This window comes from Clarias gariepinus, chromosome 4, assembly GCF_024256425.1.
Source record: "Clarias gariepinus isolate MV-2021 ecotype Netherlands chromosome 4, CGAR_prim_01v2, whole genome shotgun sequence".
NCBI classification, from domain to species: domain Eukaryota; kingdom Metazoa; phylum Chordata; class Actinopteri; order Siluriformes; family Clariidae; genus Clarias; species Clarias gariepinus.
Genome location: NC_071103.1, coordinates 24,674,749 through 24,692,664, shown reverse-complemented (window position 1 = coordinate 24,692,664; position 17,916 = coordinate 24,674,749). Strand labels below are relative to the sequence as shown.

The following is a 17,916-nucleotide window of genomic DNA, read 5'->3' as shown; positions in this document are numbered from 1 at the left end:
GGTTGCCCAGGGCATGACTCGTTGATGTTTTACTCTTTTTCTTTAAACTGAACTACTGTATAACTCTGTTAAAGGTAGAAGAAGAAAAAAACAAGAAACAAAGTGCAGCCATAATAATGATGCATATAGTTTATCAGAAAAGTATGGGTGTCTGTTTACTTCTTGCATGTCTGTGCATACAGTGGTTTGCATGACATAAAGCACACAGTACATGATGCTATACAGTAAATTCAAGATAAACAGATCAATTACAATAATAAAACATTTCAAAAATTAAAACCTAAAAGTAGCAAATACTGCTCTTTTTTTGTCTTTTGAAAAAGCACAATATAGACTCTATTACTTTATTCCTCACATGCCCTTTATTGGGTGGAGCTGAGGACCAAGAGCATTGTACATTAAATGGTTTGTGGCAAATGATTTTTGAAAATGGGGCAGAAGACAGCTGCAAGACTACAACGGTAAATGAAATGCTCAATGTGAAAATCGCCTCATGGCATAGAACTCGTCCTCTTTCTCATTCACACTCACAAACTCCGACCGTGGCTGTGCTACTTACAGCAGGGATAGTTCAGCAGCAAGATATTGTCCACAGCAATATAGCCCCAACGGTCCACGGTGGCCTCCAGCAATACCTAAAAAGAAGAAAAAAGCTGTAAACATCTTTTCTCTCTCTTAAAAAAAAACATTCACATGAGTGCTATATACACAAGAATTGCAAAGAGACTCTATTATTCACATAGCTTTATTGCTCAAAAAAACTGCCATTTCATTAAATGCACCTAACTGTAGTGTTTACGTGATCCACTGCAATAAATATGAACACAAAAAGCATACAAAAGGCTCATAGTTGGTGAAAAGTCTAAGCAGCAAAACAAAACAAAAAAAAACAGCTCTCGCTGTGTCTACTGCACACGAGCAAACTACACCCTGATCGTCACATACTGAGGACTAGAGAGAAAGGACGAATAGACACTGACTCTTTTAAGGGTCCCTGAGGCCTGAAAGAAATAAAGAAATAATGGTCTCATCAGGAGCGCTCTATGTGCAGTATGACGCATGGTTCTCATTCAGCTCGTGCCACATACACAAACAAACACTCACTCATAATGCAAGTGGAAGAGACACAGGTCTCCAGGGACGAAAGAAAGGCTCCACGCTATCCAGACACGAAGGACAGCCAGCGCAGCGCAATGAAATCAAATCGATATGGTGCGTACGACAGCGATGATGAGATGTTATTACAGATGGGCACGGAGGGCATAGGGCTATTGTTTGCTCTCCCTGAGCTAGACATTGTGGCTGTCCACACACGCCATCAAAGTTATTGTTTCTCATAATCCTTGCTATAAAAAAAATATATTTTTTGTGTTGCTGTTTACTGTCTGCCAGTCCGAGCTAAAGCTCTAGGTCATTTTAACATGGTTATTTGAAAACTTTATATTCAGCAGGAATGACCTTTAATGAAGACTGATGGTCGGCAGTAGAGACCCTTAACTCTGCAGCCAAAAACAGCAACTGAACTCGTACTGTATATATATATATTTTTTTTTTGGCAACTACTGTCTATTATAAGCAAAACCACATATACAGTATTCCATATGCTATTATCTTTTGCTTTTGCTAAGACTGCGACTCAATCGTACCTGGATCATATTATACACGGTACTGTGCAAAAGACTTAGGCACCATATTATATTATATATGTTTATATATATGTTTATCATGTCAGCATAATTATGTACAAATCTCATATTCTCCACCAAGCTCATTAAATCTAACAAGTATTTTTCTGTATAGTACTGTGCAAAAGTGTTGGGCACATACAGTACAAAAATATGGCATAAGCAAAAGATGCTTTTGAAAACATTTCTGCATAAAAGACACTTCAATAAAAGAGCAATAAAGAGTAACAAAATAAACTTTATATATATATATATATATATATATATATATAAAGAAAATGATTATTATTATTATTATTATTATTATTATTATTATTAACAGAAATACTGCAAATCCTTTTTTTTTTTGATCAAATGTTTTGAGATACTGGACTTTTTATTTGACAGATGATGTGTATAATATTGAATATCTTGTTACAATGGCACCAGGAAATGGGTAAAGTATATTAGGAAACAAGTGGACATTTTTTCCCTTAAGTTTAAAAGCAGAAAAAATGGACAATAGTAAGGATTTGAGCAGATTTGACATTGGCCAAATTGATGACTGGGTCTGGGTCAGACAAACTCCAAAATAACAGCTCCTGTGACAGGGTCATGGGTGGCCAAGGCTCACTGGTGCGACTGGCCCATGTAGTCTGATCCAGTAGAAGAACTACTGTAGTGTAAATTGCTGAAAAAGTTATTGCTCGGTCAGATTGAAAAGAACACAGTGCATTGCAGTTTACTACAGTAAGATAAGATAAAATAAGTGTACAGTACATTGTAAGTGTACAAGAGTTTCAGGTGCTAAATGGCCAAATTCTCCAGATCTCAATCTAAAGGATCTGAGGGATTGGGCTAAAAAACATGCCCAATTAAAGGATGGATGGATGGATGGAACCCACAAGCCCTAGGTATTTAATAATCTTATAAAATAATCAATAAATTATGTCTTGTTTTTGTTGTTGTTTTAAAGGCATGCGGTAAAGGTGGTGTAAATTATTATCATGCCTATGTGAAGCTCTTTTTTTTGCAAAAATATTGAATTACTTAAATTGCATTTAAGTGGTTTTATAAAGGACTTTGTAAAAAATACTTTTTTTTTTTTAAATAAAGATTTTTTTTCTTTTCTTCACAGTAGCAATTGGGGTTTATCACAAGCTCAGGTGACAAGAAAATCCCCCAAAACAAATACGCATGCAGAAAGGAATGACAATTAATCCTGCCAGTCTTTCTACAACAGATTATGGTCTGCTCCTGTCCAGACTTCCTTGGCAAGCCTTAGATGCTCATGTGCCTGCAAAGAAGCTCCAGCTTCACTGCGGAGCATAAAACCACAACTCTGACCTTGGCTTTAACCACAGCCATCCCAACATGCAGTCAAATGGACTACATTGTAGAAAATTGCCCAGAGGACTAAGACGCAAGATGGAGAGGTGAATAAAAAGGGAACGCCGGTTCCAGAATGTCGGTGGAAGTGCAGGAGCAAGCTCAGAGAGCCAAGTTTAATCTTTCTGTTCCCACAGTGCACCAAAGCCAAAACTGATGCAAGGTTCGCTTTTGGAAAAGTAATTCATTGTGCCCCTTTATATTTCCTGACATTCAGAACAGAGTTTTAAAAACACATGGTACAAATGTATTCTGACATCACAGGTGTCCATCTCTGTTTAAGCGTGCTTTTATCTCCATATGAGTTTTTATGCATATATGCAGATTATTTTGCATGTGTATTAATTAGTAGGTTGATAAAGCAACTCAGCAGGAAATCAAAGGCAGCAGCTCTTTTACAACAAGCAAGTTTCTTTTTTTATTATTATTAAGCAAATGTGCAAATGTATGCTTTAGTAATTGTAGATTTGTCATGGTAATTAATATATTGAAAAAATACAAGCTGTCAAACTAGCATTTACTGACATATTTCTATATACAGTAGGATTGCATATCCCAGTTACCCTTTTCAAACCTGAACAAAAGTACAGATTAAGCCTCTTGGTTGCCCTAAAGGCAATTAGGATTTAAGCTCCTTGTTTACTGGACCTAGCCAAGATAGACCAGTCTGGAAAAACTTTCTCAGTATCTCAGTTTCAGGCTCAGCCAAGTCCTGAGATTTGAACTCATTCTCTTCTGGTCATGCTTGCATGCCCTTACCCACAAAGCTACCAAAAAAACAATTGGTAATTGTTTACATTTTCTGTGTTTCAGATATACACAGCTTTATTCAACTTCACTGATTTTAAGAATATTTTCTCTTTTCTCTCCTGTGTCTGTTTCTTAGTAACTCTGGCATGCTTGTTAAGCAGATTTAAAGTAAACTAATGGATCCTTAAACAATTCCAGATGCAGGCTGAGAAAGTCTCCATGAGCTTGAAAGACTGTTAAGGAAGGATGAGAGCCTTGGCTAGGCTGGAAAGAAGGATGGGTGGTAGGGAGGATTCAGCACGGATGTAGCTTAGCCAGCTGGCTGGGGTAAAAGTGGTCAGAGCCATGAAGTCGGCTTTAGATTAGCTGGGTAATGAAGTGCTTTAAAGGAGGGTTACATAGCTAAAGATTGGAGCAAGTCCCAATAGAGCTTGTTTAATTGCACTAGTGCGACTCCATCTCTGCCTTTTTCCTCTAGACACCAGGGGTCAGATGCATGCAATGTGTCCAACATTAGTGTCCAACTTCCTGATGATGATCATGTGTAAAAAGTTAGTACACCCTCTTTTAATTCTATGTTTTCTGTGTAAAAACAATCAAAATCATCTGATTGATATTATGCAAATACAACACCAGATAAACAACACCAAATAACGTTTTTTCACCATGCAATTATTTATTTTAAAAAATGAAGTACAAAAGGAAACACACACATGGCCAATACTAAGTACCCCCTTACTGTTTACAAGAGGGATATACATAAGCAATGATCTTAGAAAAACAGTTATTACATTTAGGCATTTGGCAGACACCCTTAGCCAGACTGACTTGCTCGAGGGCCCAATACAGTAGCAGTAACTTCATGGTAATGGAATTTGAACCTGAGACCTTCCAAACAGTAGTCCAATGCCTTAACCATTAAGCTACCTCTGACCCCAAAAATGTGCAATTGTTGATGCACATTAATCTGAAAAGGTTTATAAAACTATTTCCAAACAATTTGCAGTTCAGTGTTCTACAGTGAGAAAGATTATTCACAACAGGAAAGCATTCAAGTCATTTGTCAATCTTCCCAGGAGATCCCATCCCAGCACATTCACCCCAAGGTCAGACCGTGCAATGCTTAGAGAAATACAGAAATTAAGAGCTACATCACAGATCCTACAGGTTTCATTAAGCATGTTAAATGTTGAAGTCCAGAATAGTCTGCTTCTGACTTCTGTCACAGTCTGACACTGAAGGACCACTAAGCTTCGCAAAAACTGCATGTGAACAAACTACAAGACTTCTAGAACATTGCCCTGTAGACAAGTTAGACCAAAGTGGAGTTGTTTGAGCTTGATGCCCTGCGCCATTTTTTTTTTAAGAAAACCAAAATGCAGTTTAACAGAAACACCTCCTACCCACTGTCAAGCATGGAGGTGGAGGGGTGATGATTTGCAGACACAGTACCTGGGCACCTTGCAGTCAATACATTTAACGTAAACTCCTCTATATACCAGAGTATTCTAGAGACACATGTGATGCCATCAGTCCGTCAACTAAAGCTAAGTCGAAACTGGGTCATTCAAGAGAAAAAAAAACATCTGAAGAAGCACAGAAGTAAATCAGAATGAGTAAAAAAAATAAAAGAATTAGGGTTTTGAAATTACCTTTTCAAAGTCTGGGCCTCAACCCAACTGAAATGCTGTAGCACGACCTTAGGAAAGCTGTGCATTAGCAAATGCTTGAAAAACTCAACGAACTTAAGTATTATTGTAAAGAATAATGGACCAAAAATCCTTTAATTAATAACCAAGATCAAAGCAATCATTAACTGCTGTGAACAAATATACATGTATAACATGCTAGGGCCGATTTCTTTTTAGCACAGACTGTAGATTTATACATCTTGTAATTGATAGTGATACCAGGGATTACACTTAGCAAAACACTTCTTGAATTTGTTGTCTCTTGGGGGGAGTTTTTTTAAAGCACACTTCACACACATTCATAAACCACAATACCTGAGACTGAGAAGGTGCATTTAAAATACAATAGTGGATGTATCACAGATTCTGCATACAATATCAAATCAAAGTGTATATTTCATTTTGCAATATAGTACAAGTTTCATTTACACTGAATAACAGCAAGCACAACTTTTTGTCTTTACATTGTATGCTATTCTGGAGAGACATTATTAAAAATTATTTTAGGCATACTTTAATATAAAATATTAAAGGCAACTTCTTTAAATAAAAGTCTGAAGCATGTATGGTCAATAAGTATGTACATATTCTTATGTGTATATGTACAGTAATAGCATTTTAAATGCAATAAGACTTTGGACTGAAGAACTCAACCATAATGGTTTCATAAAAGTGAAAAGAAGTGACTGATAGGTGGGTGATTTTTTTTTAGCCATTCCATTCCGTAACTTGACCGCTGTTGGACTGATGACTGATGTTGGAGGTAATTAATAGGGCTAAAATGCCATTACATCTTTAGCTGGTTTCATATTAACAAAAAGACTGTACAAAATATGGTATTTCATATTAGGTATAATTACACTATTACACGTTTATTATGGCTGACTGTGTCTTCTATTTATAATGATATAGAAAATATATAATGATGAGAAAATTGCCAGTGTCGAAAGAAGAAGTCTTATTTTTTAAATGTTAGTAAAGGTAGGTTTAATTTTAGCCATAGGTCTGTAAGATGAAAAGACAGCAATCAAGTAGATTTTTTTTCTTAATATGTGCTATGTGAGCCATGGCATACTGTATGCTGCAGACATAAGCAATACACATCAACTAATTACAGAGTAGTTTGTGAATCTATTTATGGGTTCAGAATGATTTAGCGTGAAATATAATGTAAAACTACACCACATAAGAATACATATAGAATTTTGTATAAAATTCAGGCATTTAAAGTAACAAACATTTTTTTCCACATTATAACCTGATGCCATTCTTGCTTTTCTTACTGCCAGCAGTTTTTTAAGTTTTACATTTTTCTGCATCTGTAGTAATTGGATAAACACATTAAATATGTCCATGATTACATAAAAAGAAACTGCAATATCGTGCATAAAATTACTATCGCACATGAACACACATTCAATCATAATTATAGGCATATATTTATAATGATTCATTTCTTAATAATTTTACTACAAAGAAAGATCTTTTTGGATTCTAATATACCATCGTGGTTCATTTTAAAACATCTAGCTAGTCAAGACTTTCGTCACTAAGTCGAAATTGAGCTCATGCAGTTACAGAAAAGGAGTTTATTCTTGGGTATGCCTAAGTAATCATGACACAAATCAGTCAAACAATATCAACCTGTATGCACTCTGCCAAGCCTGTCATGATGAAGCTGTGCAGGTCTGTGTAAAGTCAAACACCAAAGTATGAATTTACAGTATGACATATTATCACTGGCCACTTCATTAGGTACACCTGAACAACTGCCCATAAACGCAAATATCTAACCGGCCAATCACAAGGCAACAACTAAATACATTTAGATGTGTAGACATGGTCAAGATGATCTGCTGAAGTTTACACTCAGCATCAAAATAGGCAAGAAATGTAATTTAAAGAAACTTTGAAACTTTGAATGACATGGTTGTTTCTGCCAGATGGGCTGGTCTGAGAGTTTCCGAGACTGCTGATCTACAGGGATTTTCAAGCACAACCATCTCTAGTGTTTACAGAGAACTTTTTAAAAAAGAGAAAGCTGACTGATCTACAGCACCTGTGTGATGCTATCATGTCAATATGGAGCAAAATCTCTCTGATGGGGTTTCCAGCACCTTGTTGAATCTATGCCATGAAGAATAAAGGCAGTTCTAAGGGCAACAGGGGGTCCAACCGAGGGCTGGCAAGGTGTACCTAATAAAGTGGCCAGTGAGTGCATATATTCTGCTTTGAGACAATGACTATTGTTAAAAGCGCTATATAAATAAAAATTGAATAAATTCTGACTAGATGTACATGGTAAATAAGAAGTTGTCCTGAATAGTTCTTAATTATAAAGTTTAATAATGACCTTTATAAATTGATGAATATTAAAAAATGAAAATAATTGAAAATAATTAAACAAATCTGAACAACAAGCATGGCACTAATTTACACCTGTTATAGTTCGGCAGACAACCTGGCTACTGCCACCGGCTCACACTTCAACTAGAACATGTACTCAGCAACACTTGTTATTTTTGCGCTGAGTGTTTACTATTTGCACACAGCACAGTCGGCATGTTGCCACGTGCATGGCACATAAACTGGGCTCAGGGCGGTTTCTTATACGGCATGCAGGATTTTTTTCATGCAGAATGGAAATGTACCTGAAAACAGGTGTCAAATATTTATTGCATCAGGACATTTCTAATGCCTTGAAAAACAGATGAAAATCCTATGACAAAAACAAGTTTGGCAAATTCACTGTAAGTGTATAAGAGAGACTGACACAAAAACAGGCTGTTAAATTGGTAAATTACGGGACGTAGAAGGCAGGAGGAAGTGTTGGGAAAAAGAAAATAAATAAAAAGGAAAAGGTCAGGGATTACAATGTAGCAGAGGAACAGCTACAGAACTATTCTTTTATCTGCACCCTCACTGTCACTCTGTGTATATACACATTACAGCGTATGTGGAGATATACTGAGAGAGTTACTGAGAAGGGGATAAAGGAAGTATTATCAGGAGAAAGTGCATACTGAGCTTGATACGCACTTGAAACGCAGGGGGAAAAAGACGTCTAGAGGCCTGTGCTCTCAGCACGGATTTAGTCACGCTTCTATATCAGTAACATCCTCCAGGATACTAAAGGTAGACAAATGATCCTAGGTCAGGAGTACGCAGAAAAACAGTATTTTGGTGTCAAAGCTCCAGATAAGTAAGAGAAAAAAAAAATTGTACTCTTAAATAAAACTGCAAACAAGTGCACAGTGGTACAGAATGATACATCGCCAGGTTATTTCCATTCAAACTAATTATTATTAGGCATTATTTTAATGCTTAAACAAAGAAAACTGCATCGTCTTCACATTTCCTTTATGTTTTAGATTGCTGTACATTCATTAATACTTTCTTATTGTTTAGTCAGACACACTTACATTGTTTTGACATAACTGAGTTTTTGTCAGCGCTGTTCCATACGAGTCAAACATTTATGAGTCTGAATCACTGTTATTATAAATTTATTTATGGCGGTAAAAAGGACTGATGTTGAGGAAGAGAGAAAGAGAAAGAGAAATGAATAAGAAGAAGAAAAAAAATAAGTAAGGCACTTGAGAATCCAACTCTCTTTAGCAGTCTTGGCAGAACTGATAACATCTTTAATATTTGATAATGCGTTTCTTATTCACCTTCAACAATAATAGCAGAAATACAGAGTTGAGCATAGCAGACATGCAAAAGTTAAAAAATCAGATATTCTAAGTTAAGTCTGATTCTCTCTCTCTCTCTCTCTGGTTTTCTCTCTTGCTCATTACTCTCCATCTCCAGTTTTACACTAGCTGCTTCACTGTTGTTTCATTAAACAGAGATAAAAGCAAATGTGCCATCACACATGGAAGCCTATGTTATAACCCAGGATAGGGAGGTTTCTCACATTCCCATGTTTCTAACACATCTTGCCATCACAAACATGTCAGAGTGGATCAGAAATCATAATCCTGTACATTTGTGTAAAAGGCTGCTAGATTTTCTGTTTCATACAGCTGTATCTCTGTTGAACACACCAATAACAATAACACTAATGTCTTTGCTTTTGCCTTATCATATCCTAGTTTAAATGTATTATTATTATTATTATTATTCATGTATTAATCTATGTATAGTTTAGAAATTGATTGTTTCAGGCCTTTTGTACTGTGTGTGCTTAGGTTTAAAACTGTGTTTTTTGAGGTCTGGAATCCTTCATTAGTTCCTACAGTATGTGTCACCCTGCTTCCAGCTGTTTGCACATGGTTTTAAGTCAGTTCAGTCACTACACGTGAAATTAAGTGGTAATTCTTGGCAAATGTGGATGAGAAAAACCGAATTTCTCAGGAAAACATTACTTACGTTACTGATATATGAGAAATGACAGATTTCAATAAATAAGCAATTAGAAAGCATGTGCAGTGGTGTGGATTTTATTACATGCACACAGCTAGTGTCAGACATGCAGGAACTGGCAGGCGTCTCTGTTTCAGCACAACCTTTCACTGCGAGAGGTGACGATCACCTGCAGGTTTACTGACAGACTCCTGCTGACAGCTTTCTCATTTGCTCCTGACATCGGCGGACCTCTTTATCCTGAACTATCACTTGGGATCCACGTGGGAATAGTCTGGCTGGCAGTGCGGATGCTGAAACCAACACCCGTTAATATTTAAAGTCACATGCTTTAGCACTAACAGCCTCCAGCGAGGGCCGACCACAGTGCTGAGTGGACACCTGTGGAGGCTTGTGATGAAGAACGCTCCTCAACCTCTTTCACCGATGCTTTATTTATCTAAAGATTGAGATTTGGTGATTGATAGCAAATAGCCTTCGGGAAAATTTTGCCTAATTCTTAATTCATTATGCTTTGGTGATGAGTAACCTGTGCCTTTATTTTTCTCATTCTCTTGTTTCATACTGAGAATTAGGATGCAAGGCTGGCTGGGACAATTATTACAGTCTTTCAAATCCTTGGTGTTCTTTCCGTTTTCTTAAACAAGTATACATGGGTTTCATGTATATTCTTAAATGTACAGTATGTCGAAATGTTCTGTTTTGTTGTTTATAATAAACTGTTATGTTATAGAAATTCTGAAATATCAGCTGTGATGCTTTAGAATGTCTTAAAACCCTAACAAACAAATCTACAGACTGGGAGACAGGAGCTGCTACTACACAAATATCAAAAAGTAGTATACTGTATATAGTAGAATGTGGTTGTTCTTTCAGCTATTTCCTTAATGAATTGCATTTTTTTATTTTGGCACAGGTTATATGCCAGATGCCCTTTCTAAGATACAACACTCCTATTTTTACATTATAGGTGCCCTGCAACCCCAGAGGATGGTGGCACAGCATTGGCTGGGATGTAAACTTGACCTTCCAGATGAGAAGCCTACCACTGAGCCACTTCATTTTGGTCAAGGTTCAGATTCATTATAGGAAAAAAAAAAAAACCTGTAAACTTTTAAGGATGCCTTCACTGGTGTGCCAGGAATACCACTAAAGGTGTTATTCACTGAGAGGGTGTTAATAGGAGTTTCTTAATTGGGAAAAAAAAACACACTTTTCTGCATTTAAGCCATCGTAACAGACTAAATCAATCGCCGGTTCTCAACAGAATTATCAATTAGCCCATGTATAATAATGAGACACAGGCAGGGTCAGAGGCAAGGAAAGAAAAGCAAAGAAAAGAAAAGAAAAGAATTTAGGACCCACACACACACAGACTCTCTACTCATATTCGATGAAAGCCAACTGAAAATTCTTTGCCAAATTAGACTTTTGTGCTACTTTTAATCCTACGGCAGAAGGAGATGGATATAGCTTTCCACTGATACATTTCACAGATCTTGGTCTTGGAAGAGGCAGGATGGAATTATCTTTCTTTCTTTATAGAAGTGCTCTCTCAAAATGAAGGCCACCTACACATTCAGCTACCCTTTTCATAAGGCATTACACACAGATACACAGCTTCACAGACCAACTTAATCAAAATCATCTCGACAAGCAATTTTAATAATATTGAAGCATAATAAATGGCCATTGTTAGTTATAATACAGACAGTAGACTAGATAGCAAGGGAGCATTTAGAGGAACAATACCCTGCAATCTGATACGATTTGTTTAGCACCTGTTACAGTGCCTGAAGTGGTGACGGCTCTTCTTGTCTCCTCTTGACTCTTTTGTGTAATTAACAGGAACAATTAATTGATGCAGTGCATTTGCATGCATTTAAAGTTTTTTTTTATTCTACTATACGTTTCACCATTCAGTAAACCATACACAAGCACTCACACACAGTACAGTATACTGTGTACATGCATGTGTATGTATGTCAGAAAGAGAGATGAAGAGAGATTATGCATGCATGTGCACCATCTATACCCTGACCCCTCCTCTGTTCTTGCACAAGTGTATCCTGACACTCTTATCTTTGTTTCATATGTCAATGTGTACAGTATAAACCCTGTAATGTTAACCTTCTTGGCAAAGTTTTCATTTATTATTTGTGATGCTACGTTTCTAGCTGTTTCTAGCTAGTAATACGCTGTGTTTCTAGTGGCCTTGATGTCCTGATCCTGACCTTAGACAGGCAAGTTGAACAGAGGCATATCTAACAAATGTGGACATACTTCTCTTAAGCTTACTGTTGTGTTGTTTGGAATTTTGACCATGATTACCAGAAAATAAAATGAAAAAAAAAAAAAAAAAATCCTATACTGGATCGAGTTCCTGAGTATTGTAGAAAAAAAACTTGACATAGAAAAAGATGGAAAAGAAACTTCACATAACTCACAAATAAAGGGAGCCTATGATTCCCCCAAAGCCAAACAAAGGGTTTTATCAGATGAAACCCAGGATCGATCCTTCACATGGCCTCTCTGAGTGTTACTCAGTCCATGTGTGAGTTAGTGTGACTGGATACATGATCAACTCATCAGGCCACTAGCAAGCATAAGCCATGCAATGGTCACTCTTCATCATGTTACATGCAATAATGTATGAAAAAAAAAGAACTTACTTGGACTTTACCCACAGATTTTACTGGCAGTCTGGCATATCAGTTTGCTAATTCAGAGTTTTAATAAGATCTCAGCATGGAATGGATTTAAAAGTCTTTAACAAATGGATATGTGGCAAAAGCCAAGTATCATGCATATTATACACAGTATGAAAGTCAAATGGAATCTAGGTTTAATTCTAGATTCTAAATTCCAGTCATGAATTTTGCATATTTAGTGTGTTTAAATATGTTTGTTGCTGCCGGGTCCCTGCTGTCAATCAGAGTTTGTTGGATACGTGAGTGTGTGATCTCAATAATTTTGAAACTTGATGCTTCTCGTTGACGTATAAAATGCTTTGGGCATCGCTGTACCTTTCACCACTCACTGTGAGTGGGCTATTATTTACACATGAAGGTCATATCTTTCCCATGCCATGTGGAAGTTAATTAAGTCAGAGGGATTGACAGTTCTTGATAAAAACACACACTATTCAAGGTAATTGCTTTTTGACAGCGGCGCAGAGTTCGCAGAAAGGAGAAATTGAATTTATGGATGAAGCCCAAACTGAACCGGTCATCCACTTACACCCTGAAAAGGCCTGTAGGGTGTTGCCAGAGTGCCAAACACACACACACACACACACACACACACACACACACACACACAAACCAATCAATATCTGTATAGAATATTGGCAAGCCAGAAGCTGTCCAAGTTTAGACATTCTATAAGCAATCTTATGGTAGAGCTATCAATCAATATGGTAGAGCTATAGATGAAAGATCAGGTCCTATGGTCGGTGCAATGGCAGAAGTTAATTATAAAATTTCCCAAATATTATATTAGAAATAAACAGGTTGGGAATGTGTAGTAGTGGCCCAGTGCCATGCGGGAATGACTTTTGTTGAGTAGGCGGCCTCAAACTGGAGAGAGCCTTCTCAGACCCGTCTGGCCACATCGAGGACATCACTCATCCTCACTGCTCTGCCACTCCACTTTCTCGCTCTGCTAAGGACGTCTACCTATCCCTCTGCCCTCATCATAGGCATAAGTCCATGGTCGTATGCTTCAGATTACATAACCCAGCTCCATTTTAGATGCTGCTCTGCTTCATAGTCCACTTTAGGAGGACTGCTCCTCCTCCCCAGTTAGGAATGTAAATTACTCTACCACTTGATATAGTAGAGAGGATGTCATCCCCCAAACATCGTTCCTCCATTTGACCTCATGAATGACTTAGTTTCCCCTTTTTGTTCTGCAGAAAACTTCTCCTCCCGCTTTGGTTGCACCATCGACATTGCTTCTCCCTCTGCACAGTAGCTCAGCTTCCACCTTGGCTCCCATGCCACGCCTTAGCGAAGTAAAAGACATGTCACTGCCTAACCACTTCTTGACTTTCTCCCACTTGACTAAGTCAAAGAGAAGCTACTCAGCATTGCCCATCAGCCCATCATTGATCACTTCAATTTGCATATGTTCCGACTTGTAACACACCTTATCTATGTACTGTTGGCTGTATGCTTCTTTGGCTAGCTTTTCTTGTGTATCAGACACTTTATGGTTTGTGTCTTAGCCCTTGTCTTGAATCCAGGTTTATGTTTATAGTTTTGTTTTTGCCTAAAAAAACACTGACACTAACAAACTGGACTCCGTACAGCTGCCTAACACGCAGTACGTCTGCAAAACAATCCCTGCTCTCCGGTATCACCCACCTGAGGATGGGTTCCCTGTTGAGTCTGATTCCTCTTAAGGTTTCTTCCTATTGCCATCTCCGGGGGGGGCATTGTTGCTCATCAGAGACAATCTGATAATTATGATTTCATACACATTTCCATCATTTTCACTTGATTTTGTAAAGCTGCTTTGAGACAATGACCACTGTTAAAAGTGCTATACAAATGAGACTTGAATTGAAAACTAATTAATATCCCTTTTATAACATACACATTGATATAACCCTATCATCTGCACTACAAACAGAATTGAAAGATTGTACAGAAGATTAATTACCACCTTCTGACCAATCAGATTTAAGGATTCAATAGTGCTGCAATATAATTATGGATTTGGGCTGACTGTGTCTTTTTATGGTGGTTACAAGTATAAGGTAATCATTTAAAATGTAGTAAATAACACCCCAGTCATAGGCCCTTTTTCAAATTTGAACATGTCTATCATAACCTCAGCACTAACTTTATTTCCCAAGCGCACCTCCCAAACCTGTCCAAGGCCAGAAGCATTACACAGACTTACAGACATGCACAGATTGCACACTGAGTCAATACCAATTAAAGTGAGCAAAGGGTGTGATTAACAAGAGTGTCACCCCAACACTGTGGATAGCTTAAATTGAGATTGAGGGCAAAGCTGATGGCTTTCAGTAATTAGCGGTGTGCTATTTTAACTTCGTTGTGGAATATATAGATACTAAAAACTAGTTCAATGGGGTTTACATTCTTACTGTCAATGAAATGACCCGTTAACGCAACACTGAAAGCACAATGGCAATATGAAAGAACGTTTTGTCACATTTTAAGAGACTAATACTTATATGAATCATACTTATAATTATGCTATAGTAATTACTTTTAATACAGTGCTTATTATGTCATGTTATCAGGTATCATAATGCATTGTCATGCACAATATTATCACATATTATGATATTGTGTAGCAAAGTACAATGACTTAGCGTTGCGACAAAATGGCGTCCATCCAAGCAGTTAACATCATGTAGCATTGGACTCATCCCCCCGCCCCCCAGGTGTCTTCCCAGTCTTCCTTTTAAAAAAGGTCAGCTGACCCGCTGCATCACCGGGATTCCCCACGGGATTTAAAATCTTAGTCTTGCTAGAGGATAATGTGAAACCAAAACACCAATCCTGGTGGTTTTTTTTTTTTTAAGCTTAACATTGTATATTTATGTCAAATGTGTATAAGTCTTTGTTGGACTTATGAACAAATCAGACTTACGAACGTGTTCCCAGGACAGAACTCGTTTGTAAGTCAGGGACTCATTGTATTACATATTTAAGACAGTGTTATGGTAGAAATCCTACCAGTAGCAATGATAAAAAGTGACTAGCAGTAAATACGCTAGTCATAAATAGTTAATGCCATTTGTTGTCGTATAGATACTAAAACAAATATCTGATCAAAAAATGGTTGCAAATCCATTCTGGAAAAATCTCTCCCTAACACATGGCATCATAACTATTCAAATTTCTTTAAATATTTTGCAATATTATGGAAATGAAGTATGACAGCACTAGTTGTTTGTTTCTAGTTCATTGTAGCTCCCAATATAATAAGGCAATCAAACAAAGGAAATAAAAATTTTAAAGTATGAAATAAAAGTCTAAAAATATAATTTGCTGACATAAAATATAATGGTTTATATAAAAAAAGTAAGCTTAAAAAGAAAAAGTTCTTCTCGAACGACACAGTCACCTCAACCATGTGCCCCTCCATAGCCAGAGACGATTCTTACCTGATACTCATTGGGCCAAAATGTGCTGACTGCCAGCTCCACCTGAAACCACTGGCGCCCCTGAGAGCCTGAAACGTTCCACACAGCCATGCCCAGTGGCCCGCCGTTCACCCGCACGTATGCACGCAGAGCCCCAGGGCTGTGTCCATCCCGGCTATACAGGAAGTAGCTGAACTGGACGCAGTGCGTGTCATTCTCGCTGAGCGTCTGAAGCAGTAGCTGAGCTCTCTGGCCCGCGGCATGCTGGGATGAGTTTACTATCATGTAGGAGCCTGGAGGAAGAAGAACATGACATGGTGAGAGTCAATTACAGAAAACTGCTATTAGTGTCAACGCACACTGTGAAAAAGGCAAATGTGCGTTCTAATTTAGAAGCTTATAACGAATTTAGATCATTTAAGGACAGGCAGAATTATGACTCAAGGTGAACACAGTGAGCTTTTCCCTCCTCAATAAATCAAAAGCTAGAAGCCTTGCAAGTCAAGTGCACTGAATATGCATATCTTATGAAAAAATCTGTTTGTATATTTCAAATAAAGTGCACTTCAAAAAAATAATAATTAAAGCGTGTGCAGGAAAGAGAAGCACAAAGACAGGAACATGTTTGTATTTTTGTTTATTTCCCAGGGAACAAAGGGACAAGGAAAAGAAAGAATGATTTCACATTTACTGTGATGCACGCTTGTGTAGTTTGCACTGATACAACCAACTGTCATTTTTCCCAATCACACATCTCAAAGCACATGTTTATCTATTTGTACATCTGTTTTATTTTTACGTAGACAAGGGATTTGGGGTTATCTTTCATACTTCTCAAAAAACAAAAAACAGATATTCCCCTAATAATCAAAACAGGGGTCCGACTGGAATAAAAATGCATGCATGTAAACACGTCAATCGGAAAACAGACTGAATCCGCCCTGATCAGAATGAATTTTTCACTGGAATGAGAGGGGTGGTCTAAACCTTTGAAGTAAACATTTGATATGAAAATACTTGATTAGAGTGTTTTTCACTCTTAAAGAATAAATACATTCTTGCTGCATGTTTGCTCCGCATGGGGGTAACAGATCTGGGGAAGGAACAGATCTTTCTTCTCAATGAGAACAATCCACTCCCACAAGTCTTTACACTACTCTGGACTTTCATCCAGTGTCTTTCTGGCTGGGGGAGGGGCACTGACCGGCTCGCCGTTACACATGTAGTAAAGTATCTAACCAATCATACATGAGAATGAATTTTTCTAAACAATTATAACGCACAAGGCAGGATTTGATTGAAATCTAATCTCAACACTCGAAAAAAATACCTCTACCACTACAGCTACAGCTGCTGCTGCTGATGATGATAATGATCATGTTACAGTACTGTGCAAGTCCCAGTTCTATATATTTTGCTTCCAAGAGACACTTTCTTGCATTGCATAATGTAGTCTTGAGGAATAGTTCTCCAGGCTTCCTCAAGGACTTTTAGGCTCTTATTTTTGATGCGTTTTTAAATCTCATTTTCACTCCAGTCGCTGCACCTGATCAGTTTCACATGAATATATTTTGTTTGTTTAAGCCATACAGTGAGCAATTTAATTTAGGAAAAAATCATAAAAATTAATGCATAAACCAATGTGGAACAGGTACAGATGATGACACATAATCAGGCCAGTGATTAGTATACTGGTGATGCTGAATGCTGAGTGGTTGGAACAGATGAAAGGGGAAATGAGGTTGCTGCTGAGGTCGTTACATAAACAAGCTCTTTTTAATTGTATCTTCAGGCTCTTTGCAGACTGTCGCAGTAAAAAAAAAATTCTCCATTTATTTATTTTAGTCTAAATCGTTTCATTTTATTTACTGGGCTGGCTCAAGACTATTTTGTTGCTGTTTTATGTCATATTGCGGACCAACAAGTTCCA

General features: G+C 37.5%; 1 protein-coding gene across 7 annotated transcripts in view; it reads right to left on the bottom strand.

The window, feature by feature from the left end:
• Positions 1-17,916, bottom strand: part of ptprub (protein tyrosine phosphatase receptor type Ub) — a 229,887-nt gene that overhangs the window by 88,245 nt on the left and 123,726 nt on the right. For all 7 annotated transcript variants that reach the window (XM_053493940.1, XM_053493942.1, XM_053493943.1 and 4 more), the window contains exons 3-4: positions 16,008-16,279; positions 560-635 (exon numbers count right to left, since the gene is read on the bottom strand). In XM_053493940.1, the coding sequence (XP_053349915.1) occupies positions 560-635; positions 16,008-16,279 (348 nt within the window). The remainder of the gene's footprint in view (positions 1-559; positions 636-16,007; positions 16,280-17,916) is intronic.